The sequence below is a fragment of the Seriola lalandi genome, unplaced genomic scaffold, assembly GCF_002814215.2.
Source record: "Seriola lalandi dorsalis isolate HSWRI2012SDOR001 ecotype SW California unplaced genomic scaffold, Sedor1 jcf7180002054317, whole genome shotgun sequence".
Taxonomy (NCBI): Eukaryota; Metazoa; Chordata; class Actinopteri; order Carangiformes; family Carangidae; genus Seriola; species Seriola lalandi.
In genome coordinates this window covers 706,243-719,974 of record NW_019524870.1, presented here as the reverse complement: position 1 = coordinate 719,974, position 13,732 = coordinate 706,243, and the positions used below count along the sequence as shown (strand labels likewise).

At 40.8% G+C, this 13,732-nt stretch overlaps 1 protein-coding gene across 1 annotated transcript in view; it reads left to right on the top strand.

Moving 5' to 3' along the window:
• The first annotated feature begins 5,036 nt into the window (after positions 1–5,036).
• skap1 (src kinase associated phosphoprotein 1) overlaps positions 5,037–13,732 on the top strand; it is a 31,192-nt gene continuing 22,496 nt past the window's right edge. Inside the window, exons 1-4 of the mRNA XM_023406804.2 lie at positions 5,037–5,286; positions 6,794–6,899; positions 7,483–7,508; positions 7,717–7,830. Coding sequence (XP_023262572.1) covers positions 5,247–5,286; positions 6,794–6,899; positions 7,483–7,508; positions 7,717–7,830 — 286 coding nt within the window. The 5' untranslated portion in view covers positions 5,037–5,246. The remainder of the gene's footprint in view (positions 5,287–6,793; positions 6,900–7,482; positions 7,509–7,716; positions 7,831–13,732) is intronic.

The window sequence follows — 13,732 nt, the reverse complement described above, 5'->3', positions numbered from 1 at the left end:
GCCCTGCCGCCTCCTCCTCCTCCTCCTCTCCTCACCACCACCGCTCTCTCATCGACCCTGCTCTGCTTTGTATTCCAATTAACTGGACAGAGGGAGAGGCAGCAGTGTGCAGGATCACAAGCTCAGGCAGACACATTCTTCTGGCGTCCTTCCAGTCTCTCAATCCCACTACTATCAATAGTGCCGCACTTCCCTTTTCCCTTCCCTTTCCCTTCGCTTTCCCTTCCTTTTCCTCTCTCCTCAGCTCATGACAAGGGCCAGTTGTTACAGGGGGATAATTCATAGATTCTTCTTTAACTACTGCCCCTAGGGACAATGTCTTGGTAATGAAAAATAGGTCCCTCTCATACATTCATATATCACATGTAATAGAGGCATGCAATCACTCAGTCGAGTCAACGCGCTGCTAGCTGTAACTGCTATCCTTAACAGACACCTCAAATAATGCTGAATTAATATTTTGAAATGGCTCATATATCCTAACATAATACAATTTGAATGATTTTCTATTCAATGCTCTCAGGGCTAACATTGATTTGAGTACAAGCTGAGGTAACCCCCCCCTTCTGGAGTCAGTCAATGTGAGGCTGAGTGAAGGTTGTAGATTTAGCGCAACACATTTGCTCTTCTGTCTTTTGTGTCCTCAATCTATCATCACTTTTTACCTCGCCGCCACCGAGGGCCCCCTACACTGATGTATGTTTGAGCAACGGGTGGGTTGAGAATACAATGATTCTGAGGAAATCCGAAAAGTAAACTACCTGTTTTTTTCTTTTTTTTTTTTTTATCTCCTTGAGCAACACAAACATTTACAAACAGAGCCTTAACAATAAGGTCAAACACCTTTTTTTTTTCCTTCTCTTTTGTCCTCAAATCAAGGGTTTGAATTTGCTGCAACTTGTTTTAATTAAGGCACCAACTTGAGATATTTGCTAATGGAAACTGTGACAGCTATTCTTACAGGGTGATTTATGCCAAAGGCTTAAAACAAATGGTAAATTTATAATCTGCAACCTGAGCCTCTCTTATTCGTTTAGGATTTTTACAGAAATTTGAAAATTAAAAAGTAACTTTGACCAAAAACACTTCCTTTTGTAAAACAAAGGTAAAGACGAATAAAGCCTGAAAAACAGGAAGACATGCATCGGTGCTTCACTATTTGTCCTTCTGGACTGTGAGAGTCCCTGCATATCTTGAGAATGCAATGTGCTCTGTGTGTGTGTTTGTGTGTGTGTGTGTGTGTGTAGGACAGGATACACACACTCAAACACACACCCTCCACGCCCTGAGGATCCTCCTGACTCTCTCTCCTGGCTCTATCAGATCAGAGAGACCCGCTGTCCCTCCCCACACCGCAATGCAAATGAAAAGGAATGCGCTGATAAAAGGCCAGATCCTAGAGATGAGAGGGCAGAAGTAGGACAGAAGCAGCGAATACTAAAGGAGGGGGGGGCCTCTTGGGGAGATGAGAGGTGGCAGAGGAGTCAGTGTTGGTAGTAGTGGGAGATCATAGCCTTGCTCCCCCTCAGCGGCGTTTGATACAGGGCTTTTGTCGCTCTTTCAGCGCTGCATTGTTGGGTGGTGTAATCCCCGTCGGATTACAAAGGGCTTCCCTTTTCATATGGGGCTGGCCCAGCAGGCAGGTGGCTGGGGCTCTGTGGAGCTGTCAAGGGGAGGGAACCTCTTTTCCAGGGGAGGGGACCCCAGTTCCTCTTACCTTCACAGGGGCTTTTTGCTGGGAGGCCAGTCAGGCGCAGGTCAATGTGGGGACAATTCTGACATGAGATTCAACTCGCCCTGACCCCGTGGCTTCCTGTAGAGAAGTGACAGGGAAGGAGACCATCATGAGACATGATAATGATTAAAATCTGATTATGTTATCTTTTATTTTATAGTAAAATGCAAAAGAGCTGCAACAATTAGAAAACCCCCCCCCCAAAAAACAGAATTGCCAAATATTTTGGTTATCAGTGAATTGTTTAATCTTTTTTCAAGCAAAAATTTCAAAAATTTAATGGTTCCAGCTTCTCAAATGTGAGAATTTGCCAATTGTATTGGTCTTACATTATAATAAATAGAACGTTTTTAGGTTTTATGGTGTTGGTCAACAAAACAAGACATTATCACTGTTTTCTGATGTTTTATAGACCAAACAATTAATCAAACATCAGTTCACACAAGAATCACACAATTTTTCATTGCAGCAACTACAAAATATCTCAAGTTTCTTGTTTTCTGTTTTACATGTATTTGGAATATTGGAATAAAATCTATTTTTAAAGAAATTAAACCCTGTATGAAAATCATAAATGCAACCAGCCTTTTACTTCATAACAATTTAGATATGGTTCAAAATGTTACATTTCTGTTAACATACTAAGGCCTGTCTGTGAAATGATAGTTAATGTTGTGTGTGTGTGTCTGTGTGAGGTTGCCTGGAATCATCTCATGAGCTTGAATACACATTGCATATTTTAACATGTCAGACAAATATAACATAAGGCCAACACAGCTCTGATTGATATCTGGTGTATTCTGTTGATGTGAGCTGTGTCTGATCGAGCTTTGGTTACTTAATGGCTTTCCTTGTAGTGTTTCAGTAATCCAGGATCAATAAGGCGATAGAGAAGCCCACCACTATTTCTGTTAGTATTACTACATCTACCACTGCCCCCTCTACACATGTCAATTGTGTATATAAAAGCCCAGCCCAAGCCAAGGCTGTTCACCCTCTGCTGGTAATATAAACCGTTCATCCATGCCCTGTCAGATATAGTGAGGGACCAATTTAGTGATGCTGCATTCATGTGTTGTCAGAAATATCCTAATTACTTTTTCAGCTTAAATCAAAGACCCATCAAAGTGGTGAATAACCCAATTTAAACAGTAAAAGTGAGAATTTTTGATACCCAATTTAACAAGATGTGCGATTGAGGGTGAAGATAATGTTTAACCATATGAAAATCTGATTTAGTAATTGATGTATGTGCTTGATAAAACATCATTTATGATACTTCTTATCTTTAAACACAAGGCAGCTTTATATCACTAGATTTCAGCTTTACAGGTTCCCATTATGTTATTATTTCAAGCGAAACATCACATTAAATGCACTACAACTTTGATTTACTGTATCACATCTGGAGTACTTGAAGGCAGCATCTGCACAAAATACTTAACATAACATAATGTAAGAAAAAATAACTAGCTTTGCTGTAAAACCCAGGTAACATAACTCTAATTTACCCTTTTACAACATCATTAACCGCGAGGGAGATTAGAGTACTTGAACGCAGCGCCCACACAGAAGTTAAGTAGGCAAAAACGTAGCCAGTGCAAAATATGATGAAAACACTTTAGTACACCAATTTCTATATTCATTGTAAAAGTTGTGGAAAAGCATAGTACTCGTACGATAAAAATAAAAACACATTAAAAATCGAATTTCTACCGTATTTGTAAAAACATCAGTTGATCTCCGATTTACGATTTTACAACTTCATGAACCAAGAGGGAGATTGTGAGTACTGAACGCAGTGCTGACACACAAGTTGTCGGAAAACATTAGCGGCCTCTAGGTCAGTGTACAATCAAATAAAACCACTTTTAAAACTAATTTATTCAAGTATCAGGACGTTAGGTGGTAAATAGACGAACTTACTCAGAAATACTGTTGGTAGAGGAGAGATGTTAAACAACTAGCTAATTAAGCTAGCTAATTAACGGCCTCTAACTACAACAGCTCATGCTAAGTGGTTGACAGGTTCAGGTAAGCACAGCATTTGCTTTCAGAAAAACTTCGTCGTGGAATAGGAAGTGGTAGAGATATTTACTAGAGAATAATGGCTTCAAGTCACTATATCTGGGCTATCGAACAGCCATGCTAACAGCTCTGCTCTCCCACCAACAGGTGGAGCGACGCCATGTTTTCCCTCTTCTTCTTTTGGTTTGTCTGGCGATTAGCAAACCATGGCCTCCATGTTTAAAGCTAAAGGACCGTTTTCACCAGGTGAGCCCGATGACCAATGACGCAGGGATAATAAACAAAAAGGTGGGTAAAATATGACCTTAAGATAATTAGCAAACAAACAAAACAAAACCCATACTTTTCAGAAAAAGTACACATTTGTAATGTTGACATTAATCAATATGAGTGAAAATTTCTGGGCTTGTATTTGGGAAAATGTGTGTAAATGCTTTGATTGTGCAGTATTTAGTGGAATAAACACTAAAGACTGTGTTGAAAAATGATTACATGCTTGGAAAGCTAGATCCAACCCATAAACAAGATGTTATTTGTTTCACTACAAAACTAGGTCAGTACTTCACACACCATTCAATGGTGTTTTAGTCTTCCCAGTGGAGTTTACTGCTCAGTTTGACTAAATACTGCTTTCCACAGGATTTTCAGCTAAATAAATCCTTGTAAGGCTTTATTTTATGGTCCTTAAATTCAAATAGGCTCTTAAGAAATTTCCTAGAAATAACCATATAATTTGGTACTAGTTATAGGTAAAGTGATCATTTGGTCTACTTCCAGTTATTTCTAAATGCTAAGTTAGCACAAGCTTGAGACATTTATTCAGAGGACAGCGAGTGAGCAAGTCAAATGTGTCTACAAACAAACATAATTCAGCATAAATGAAAAATAAAGTTTTCTGTAACAAATTAATAAAAGTGGAGCAAGTGTTTCAAGTTGTTCATTTTGTGATTCACCACAAACAAACTTGCATGTATTTAAATTTTTTATTTTTTTTTGCTTCCACAAACATTGTGACACTTGATTAAAGTGGTCCGTTTTTCTAGACTCCAGATCTGCTAAAAGTAGCCAGTGTGCAGGATCACAGCCCCCACAAAAGCCTGCTTTGTGGCATTGTTATTATGTACAGAAGGGGTTTTCTCAGTGTCAGTCAAATCTTGTCACTAGCCTCGTCTAAGCAACCAGGTTGCAGAGGAAGTTGTCATCTGTGCACCTGCTCCACCCCATTTTGTGCAAATCTAGATGCATGCACGGAAGTTGGGTTTCACAGCAAAAGGGCACAGGTGGCTAGATGTTGTGGCAGTGTGTGTGTGTGTATGAGTTTGTATGACAGGCCTTTGTCTCTGTCATGGAGCTGTAACAGTATGACAGAGGTTAGGTGTGTATAGGCTGCCTTGTGGTATAAAAAGCAAAGTGTGACAGGGCAGAAAAAGTTTGAAAAGTCAGCCAACCAAAGTGTCTAGAATTGGACAGGTGAAAGTCAGGGATGGGGACAATTCCGAACGACATTAGAAGACTTTTGGACGGTAATACGTTTATTTTTATTGTTATAATGCTTGTTTTAAACGGTACAGTTTTATCTTTAAATCCTTATGCAACTATGAAAATATAGTGTAAGCAGACATGCTTATCACAACAACATTAACTCTAAAATGTACAATTTTTTACTGTTTGTATTGTTTGGGCTGTTACTTAAGTTCAACAAACAAAAGCAAACATTATAACATAAAAAACATCACATTTCTCTACCCTTGTAATAAACTGTAAATGGTGGCACCATGGTATTTGCTAGATTTGCATGAACTGCCATGCCAGCAAACACGGCTTTTGAAAGAACATTTGCATATGTCAGTACATTTACGTGTTTTGTGGGTGAGCACATGAAGAAATTGAATCAGATAAGTGATGAGGGCCAGCCTGTTTTGCCTACAGTATCATGAACATAGATTGGTAATGTTACTCTGACTTTAAAACCAGTTTATAGTTCAGCGCCACAATGAAAGAAAATGTTGATCGCAACTGCTTACGTTCTACTAATATGTGAAAAAGTAATGTCAAACTACACAGAGACTAAAACATTGTGGTGGTAAAATTATAAGCAGCTTAGATATTTCAGTTGCCAGTTACCAGAATAGAAACAACCAACCAGTTAAAAACGGGCTAGGATCTTTGAAATACTATATTTTCATTAATTTGCATCAGTGAGACTTAACTGTGAGTTTTCATTTGAATGATATGCACAGTACATTAAGCTATACTGTTTGTAGAGGGGAAGCACTGACCTGAGATCTGGATCAAGTCCAAAACCCTGTGGATTAAATTAAATCAAATATATGAACAAATTAGAATGGCTCTCAGTAGACGGTACACCTCCACCAAGGCCAAAAAAGACATACCTTCAATTGTTGAGAAAAGTGATAAGAAAATTCCTGGATCTTCCCCTTTAACCAGATCTGCACCAAAATGTAATGAGGTCTTCTTTGGCCTATCCCCCATCCCTCCACCAAGTTTAGGGTAAATCAGTTCAGTACTTTTTGCGTAATCCTGCTGACAAGCTAACAAACCACATAACCTTGGTGGAGGTATTAAAAAAGGTGTGATGAAAACTGCAAGGTTGTTGTGTTGGAACACACTATATTGTACATGTGTTCATGTTGTTGTGTCCATCTCCATTATAAGGATAAAATGGTCTCACAACTTGTTTCCAAGATAAAATAACTCACAGCAGTTCTCAAACTTTTCAGACATTTATTTTGGAACTTTATACTGAAAGGTCATATTATGTTGTTGCCATCAGAACTGGCAAATAAGACAGTGTGATGTGCAACACCGAAGTGTCATATTTTATCTAAGTAAATAATTCGAGGAGGTTTTGAGCTTTGTCTTCCACACTAAACTCGATCACATATTTGTGTGTCAGGAACAGTTTAAATGCTTCATGTCCTTTCTTTAGCTTGTGACCCTGTTACCTGAAAGTCCTTAAAAAAAAGCTCACCATGAATTCTATGCTTTCAATGTTTTCTCTTTCCTCAGACTGTGAGGTGTTTATATCAGACATCCTTCAAAATGAAGACCTCAGTGAACTTGCTCAAGAGTCACGGAAAGTCTTACTGAATAACTTCAGGGTTGTCCATGGAAGGTACGATTTTTACCTCTAGAAGCAGCGTTTAAATTGTTGTTGAGTGAGAGACACGGAGAGCTGCTTTACTTGTAATTTCATGACACCATTATCTAACTTTAGCTTTTAATATCACACAAGAACCTTAATTGTTGCTGCAATTGCTTTAAACACAGTTTGCTAAATTACATTTGAAGGAACTCATTTAGTCTAATGGTGTCACCTTCAAGACTTCATTTCTTATTGCTATTAAAAGTTTAAAGCTCTCGTAGAATAATCTTTTCTGATCAGGGTAATTTAATCTTAATCTTATTGTGATTTAACTTCCAAGCATGAGCACGAGTCTACGAACCCAAAGAACTGAAACTCTCGTATGAAGTGCACTAGTTTACTCCGGAAACGAACAGCTCCACTAGCGTTGCCTGCACTAGGTGATAAGAGAGTCATGCTCTTGTACAGAAAACCTGTGGTTTTGTGGCGTTCAGTACAGGAAACAATTACTAAATTTTAGAAACAACACTGGGGTTGAGTTGTCTGAAAAAATAAAAGCAAGGAAAAATTGAGTGCAACAGATTTTGATTTAAGCTTATTTTGATTTTTACAGAAACCCTCAGGAGTTTCCCATCCCATGTAAGTAAACAATCTTTATCAAAGTACTTTATAAACACTGGCTGCACTCAGTTGTTTCTTTTGTATGTTATGTGTGTAGATTACACTCTCTGGTTCATCATGCACTACTGAAAGTCCTTTTAAGTTTTTTTTTTTTTTTTTTTTTACTTTACTCACTCACATTTGCTTTATCTCTGTTTCACACATATACACATTTTCACATACACAGACTCAGCGGATGAAGACGGTTCTGATGACAACCGCAGCTCCAGTCTGGGTCGCTCTGCCCCATCTGACGACGCTTCAGTAGCCTCTGACTACCAGGATGATGGGGGCCCTGAGTGTAAGTTAACAACAGTCCTGATTCTGATTCCCTGTGTGTGTGTGTGTGTGTGTGTGTGTGTGTGTGTGTGCGTGCGTGCGTGCGTGCGTGTGTGTGAGAGAGAGATCTGTTTGCGCAGTGCACTTCTAAATGTGGGTGTCTCTGCATGGCAAAGCAGCACTAATGGATTTTTCTTCACAACATTAGTTGGGGAAAAAAAGGACAATAATTTTGAATTTGAGCAGCAGACATTGGCCCAGATTACATGTAGCTTTCAGCTCATACCATCTAGTTTAACCAAGGACAATAGGGTGAACTTTTAAGCCTAGTAATGACACATACATGCCTATTGTTATCTTTGTGAACATGTGTTTCCACTGAATGGCTACAGTGTGCGGGGAATTCGGCATCGACAAAGTGAAAGGTAAAAAGGAGGAGTCAGTGTCACAAGAGACAATGCGGTGGTTCTCTAAGAGAACCAAACAAGTGCCGTTTTAACACTCGACCCCTAACATCCTCCCTGACACACCTACACTTCGCCACAGGAAGCGCAGGCAGACTTCTTTTTGCTGTATATTGTTTCTCACCTTATTAATTTGAGAAACTATACCACATCTGTGACATTTCCCCTCTCCGCTGGCTTCCTACCTCTTGGCCTGACTCCGGTGACATCATTGACTCCTCCTCCCTCTCTTCTGCCTCCTAGCCAGTGTGCAGGTAGGCCATCCTGCCGCTGGAGAAAGGGGGCTGGTGGTTCACAAATGCCTGAACGGTGACCTAGAGCTCCCTCCAGTGGCAGATCCTCTGCTCCTGGTCTGTATCCTTGAGCTGTATGTGTGGACTGTGGGAGGCATGGAAGCGGCCCACACAGAGAGGAGGCTTTGTAGCTGCAGGCTAATGCAGTGATTGATTGACCCCAAGCCCCTCTATTCTTTCACAACCGGGTTTGAAATACAACACTGTACCTGAGGGGCCATGTGGGCTCTATCCCTCTCTCCCTTTATCAATCTTTCTCTCTATCTTCCTTTCTCAGAGTTGCCCTCCCTCCCGTTCAGACTTTGTATTTCTGACTCTCTGCGCCAGCTAATAGCCCTTGACGTGACATGCTGCAGGTGGGCATTACTGACTCTGCAGCCTCAGGTGCCAATCTCTACCCTGCACTCTTTTTCAGCTCCTTTCCCGAGGTAAAGCCTGAATCATGTGGAATTTCCCAATCAGAAAAAAATAATATGGCACGGCAATCGCTTTGTGATACCGGTAGTTAATGCCAGCTGGATGTAGTCAAAAATGATCCCCTTATTTGGAAACGGCTTAATGAACTCTTCCGTCCTTTGCCCACAGAAGAGTAATTCCCGTCTTTCTCTGCAACTTTGGAAAAACAGAGTAAACAAATCACAGCAGATGGTGGGAACATAGACCACAAGATAATGATAATTTATTTTTTGAAATTGTTTATTTCAGAATAAACACGACGAGATTTCCTGAGGGAAACAAACAAAATCAAACTATAAAATGCTTTAAAAAATTCCCCTTAAGGCTATAATGGTAACGGGCCCAACTACAAACTACGCTGTCTGTTACTGTGGAACACGATAGTTGTTAAAGCTCGAACATGGTGTCACACCATTGTCGATGTTAAATGTGAAAAATACCCAATTATGCAGCACCACGAGAATCTTCTTTCTCTTTCATTTGCATTTTTCTTTTATTATCACCAACTGGTGCCTCTTGACACTAAATAACTACACTTAAAAAATACACATTTTTTTTGTTGGATGAATAATCCTCAGATTTGATTCTGTTGGAGGAAAGTACACCTCGCAGCGCTGTGTCTTTTTATTGCTGGGGGACTGCAGCCGTGTTAGCGTAGTGAATGGCCTGTGTCCTCACTAAAAGGGCATGTGGAGTTCATAGTTCATTCTCTGTTCATTGCCAGTTGAAAGAAATGGCTCACACTTTTCTGCTGGGCGGTCTGTTTCAAGGGAAGAGGGAGTGTTTGTGGAAAATAATGGCGTGACCGCTTAATGAAATCAGTGTCTTTTTAAGAGGAAGAATCATCCGTGGTGACGATTTAAATTTTCTTTTATTCCTTTTAATGCAAAAATCAGCAGATAACCTTTTGTTGTGAAAATAAATTATGATTTTGTGATTTAGAGAAGAACGTTTGGCTGTAAGGAGAAGATAGAAAATTGAGTTTTTTCTCTTGAGTTTAATTGTATCATTTTATTTGAGCCTACTGTACACAATAGAGACTTTGTGACTCGGAGAATGTATTATCCGTGGTAATCGACTGCCTGCCTTTGCTGCTCTCTGTTCCCTAACCAGAGAGTGAGTGAGTGTGAAGTCGATGGCTGCTTTTACACGCAGGAGGAGCCTCTGCCGTTTGATTAGATGCGGTGGCCTGTTGTCTTCAGCGGACTGGGTGACACCAGATTTGTAATAGCTGACAGGAACAGATGGAGCCTCCATTGTTAGCCCGGGTGTCTGCATGGTAATGTGAACTGAGTTTCACCCGCCGACCGCACCGGTGACCTGACCGCGCCTGCAGCCTCACCCCAGCCTCGTCTGCTCCCTTTAGCAACCTCCACCTCTCTCTCCCTCTCTGTCTCTCTCTCCATCTCTGTGCTATTTGGTGCTCACACACATTTTCACACCCACCGTCACACACACTCTTGGCCATTCCAGTACATTTTGCATACAAATACATGCACAAGAAAAACTTCTCCCTCTGGCGTACAAAATCTCCTTCACTCACACACACACACGCACAGACACACACAAGTAGACCCCAGGAGACAGCCGGAGATGTGGGGCTTTTAGTCCTGTCACGCTGTTCACAGGTCAAGTTTACGAAGTCGAAATGGCCTGTTTGTTTTTCTTTGATTGGGGAGCACCGCTGGGCGCTCGGGGTTGTTTGCTGGGAAGCTGCAGCGATGACAGAGTGCTGCAGAAAGAGCTTTGTTTCAGGAGGCGTGCAAAAAGAAAAAAAAAGGAAAAAAAAAGATGGCGCTTCTGAAACATCTCCCTCTTCCTACGATCCTGTGATTGTAATGATTCTGTGATGATGTACCATATAGGCTGTATTTGCTCAGGTGTGGATGCCGGCTCTAAAACTTAGATTCCATGTGCATGTTATTTTCTCCCTTGTGTTTGGTGTTATTATATTATGCCACATGAAGTGTGTTAATTATGGTAATAATAATAATAGCAATATAATTTACTTTCCAATTACACAAAGAAAAGCCGCATATTCTTGAAATTTAGAAAGCTTAAGGATTTCTTGTAATTTTTGCTTGAAAAATGAAATTGATGGTTTAGGTGACTAATATTTTCAGCTCTCTTTGTTGTCTTGGCCTTTTTAAAGAATTCAGGAATGTGACTCCTGTCAGTGATTACTGCGCCGGTCCAATTTCCTCAACCAATTACTGGCAATAGAATGCAGTAGGATAACCAATTTGAAGTTATGTCTTGCTGTTGCCTATTCCTCATTTGAATATGAGGAGCCAATGCACAGTAACAACATTATTACACGACGCTGGTAAATAGAATATTAAATCAAAATTCTTGTCATTTTGGCTGAAGCTTGATAAAGCTATATAAAATGAAGTGTTTTTGAAGGTGCATGCCCGGGTCTGTTGGCTGGTGAAATAGAAAAAAGCGATGCCAGCTGACGGATTGATGCCCCATTAGGGGGTAAATCAGCGATGTTTTAGGTGCCAACTGGCCCTTGACTGTGTTTGAAGTCAAATTAACTTGTGGAAAAAGACTTTAAATGAACGAGAGACACAGACAAAAATGTTGGAACATCGCTGAATGAATTTCATCATGGCGTTTATGCCAGTTTTTCTTCTTTTAAACGAAGCACCTGGACAGTATTCTGGGGTCTGCACTGATGACCTCCTTGCAGGTTTGTTGGCTTGTGATCATGCCGTCTCCCCACTTACTGAACTTTTGACCTTTGGCCTCTTGCCTGGCCAACCTGTGACCTCTCTGCACTCCGTCCACAGTTGTGTGAATGATTGGCCTTCCTGTCACACAACACCCATCCGTCATGAAGTTTCTTCGGACCCGCTGATAGCCATCTACTGTATCTATCCGTCAGAATATCTGCCTGGAGATTAATTTTTCACCGCATTCATCGGTGTATGGATTTCATGACATTTGGATAGCGGCTGCTCGTTTGCAAGGAAGCGAGGAATATGTTAATGACCTCCACTCCTCCTCATTCTCCTTCGCTCTCCTTTCCTCTCCTCCCTCACTTGCTGCCTGTGTGCTTTTCTAGAAAGACACACACACTCACATTACGAGGCAGGAGCAAGCTCTGTGCATCGCTGCGACTGCTCGCCATCAGGGTTCAAAAGTTCACACTATTCCCCTAGGGCTACTGTGCTGCTGCAGATGCTGATAGTCTTTTCTTTCTCTTCCTCTTTCTCTCTCTCTCTCTCTCTCTGTCTCTCTCCCTCTCACTCTCTCTCTTTCTCGGGTGCCTTCTCTCCCCCTTTCCCTCGCTGTTTACACTATTAATCTTGTACACTCTCTCTCACACACTCACTCACACTGCCTGGCAAGAAGAGAGCGGCTTGAAGGGGGGATTTGGACGTATTTAACCGAAGGGCATCCATCACTCTCATCTCTGGTTTCACCCCCACCAAAAACCACACTGTGTAGTTTTTGCATCCTCCTGGTTCGTAAGCCCTCTGATGCAGCTCTCCTCTCGTTTGCTTTGTTTTATTGTTGCATTGCATATAATTACATCCCTCTGTTGCCTCTGGTGTAGCGTCATGTTGAAACCCAGGGAAAACAGGCGAAGGTAAATGTGCAGCAGTCCATCTGTAAAGAGGCACATAGGCAGAATGCAAAGTGGGAAGCCGGGGCAGGGTGGCTCCTAATCTCCCCCAGAGCTGTCAATGTCACAGACAAATAGCAAAACTATCAGATGCGGCGGGTTCACCCAGAGGTTAGCGTTCCCAGGTACCTCCTGCATTCACTCCCTCTCTTTCTCCCCCTGCCTTGCAAATGAGAATTTGATTTTGCCCTCCACTGGAATCCATTTCTGGAGATGAATGAAGTTTCAATGCCAAGCCCAGGTGGCCCTGCTGATTTCTTAGGGAAATAAATGGAGATGGGAGAGATGTGTTGGCCTGTAAACAGACAGTGACACGACGGCTCCCAATGCCTCTGGGATCCCTCTGTTTAATTGTTGCTGTAATGTAGCACTTTAAAGTCATTAACATGCCCTTGTGGAGTTATTCAGGGATGTTGAGGATGCATCCTTCTTTACACCGGGATCTCTGCACGGCTGGGACAAGTCATCACCGTGTGTGTGCCAAGTGGGACAGGGCTGTTGTGGCCTTATATGCTGTTTGAGGATTGCTTATCTACAATGGAAATTTTTACCGTTGATTTATACTGGCCTGGGCTGTAAGTTAGTTTATCTCAAAGAATGGAGTAGATTGGGATGATATTTAATTGTTTTGAAACTTTGTCTGGTTTGGCAGCATGCAAACTGTGATTACTTGAAGCCAATTTAACAGTGCACTTCAAAATATAGATTCCCTACAACTAATCACCGTTAAAGTGACAACATTTAAAAAAATGTCAGACTTAAATGAACATAATTAAATTATTGCTTTTAAATTTTGTTGGTCTGGCTATTTCCACTTAATTTAATGTTCAGTTCAATTTTGGTGTCTGTGTGATAAAGCATAATTTTAAACATAATTTTAAAAACTTAAAAAATATTGAAAAAAAGTATTTGTTAAATAATGATCATCCCTGCTTTTTTTAATATTACATTATTTTTTCTATGAGTTAATTTACAAAATACGTTTTGAATGACTTCTGTGGCAGTTACTGTCATAGAGGATGATTTACCCTTTTCCTCTGAATGACGCACTGTTTTGTCTTGTTTTTCTGCTGTATT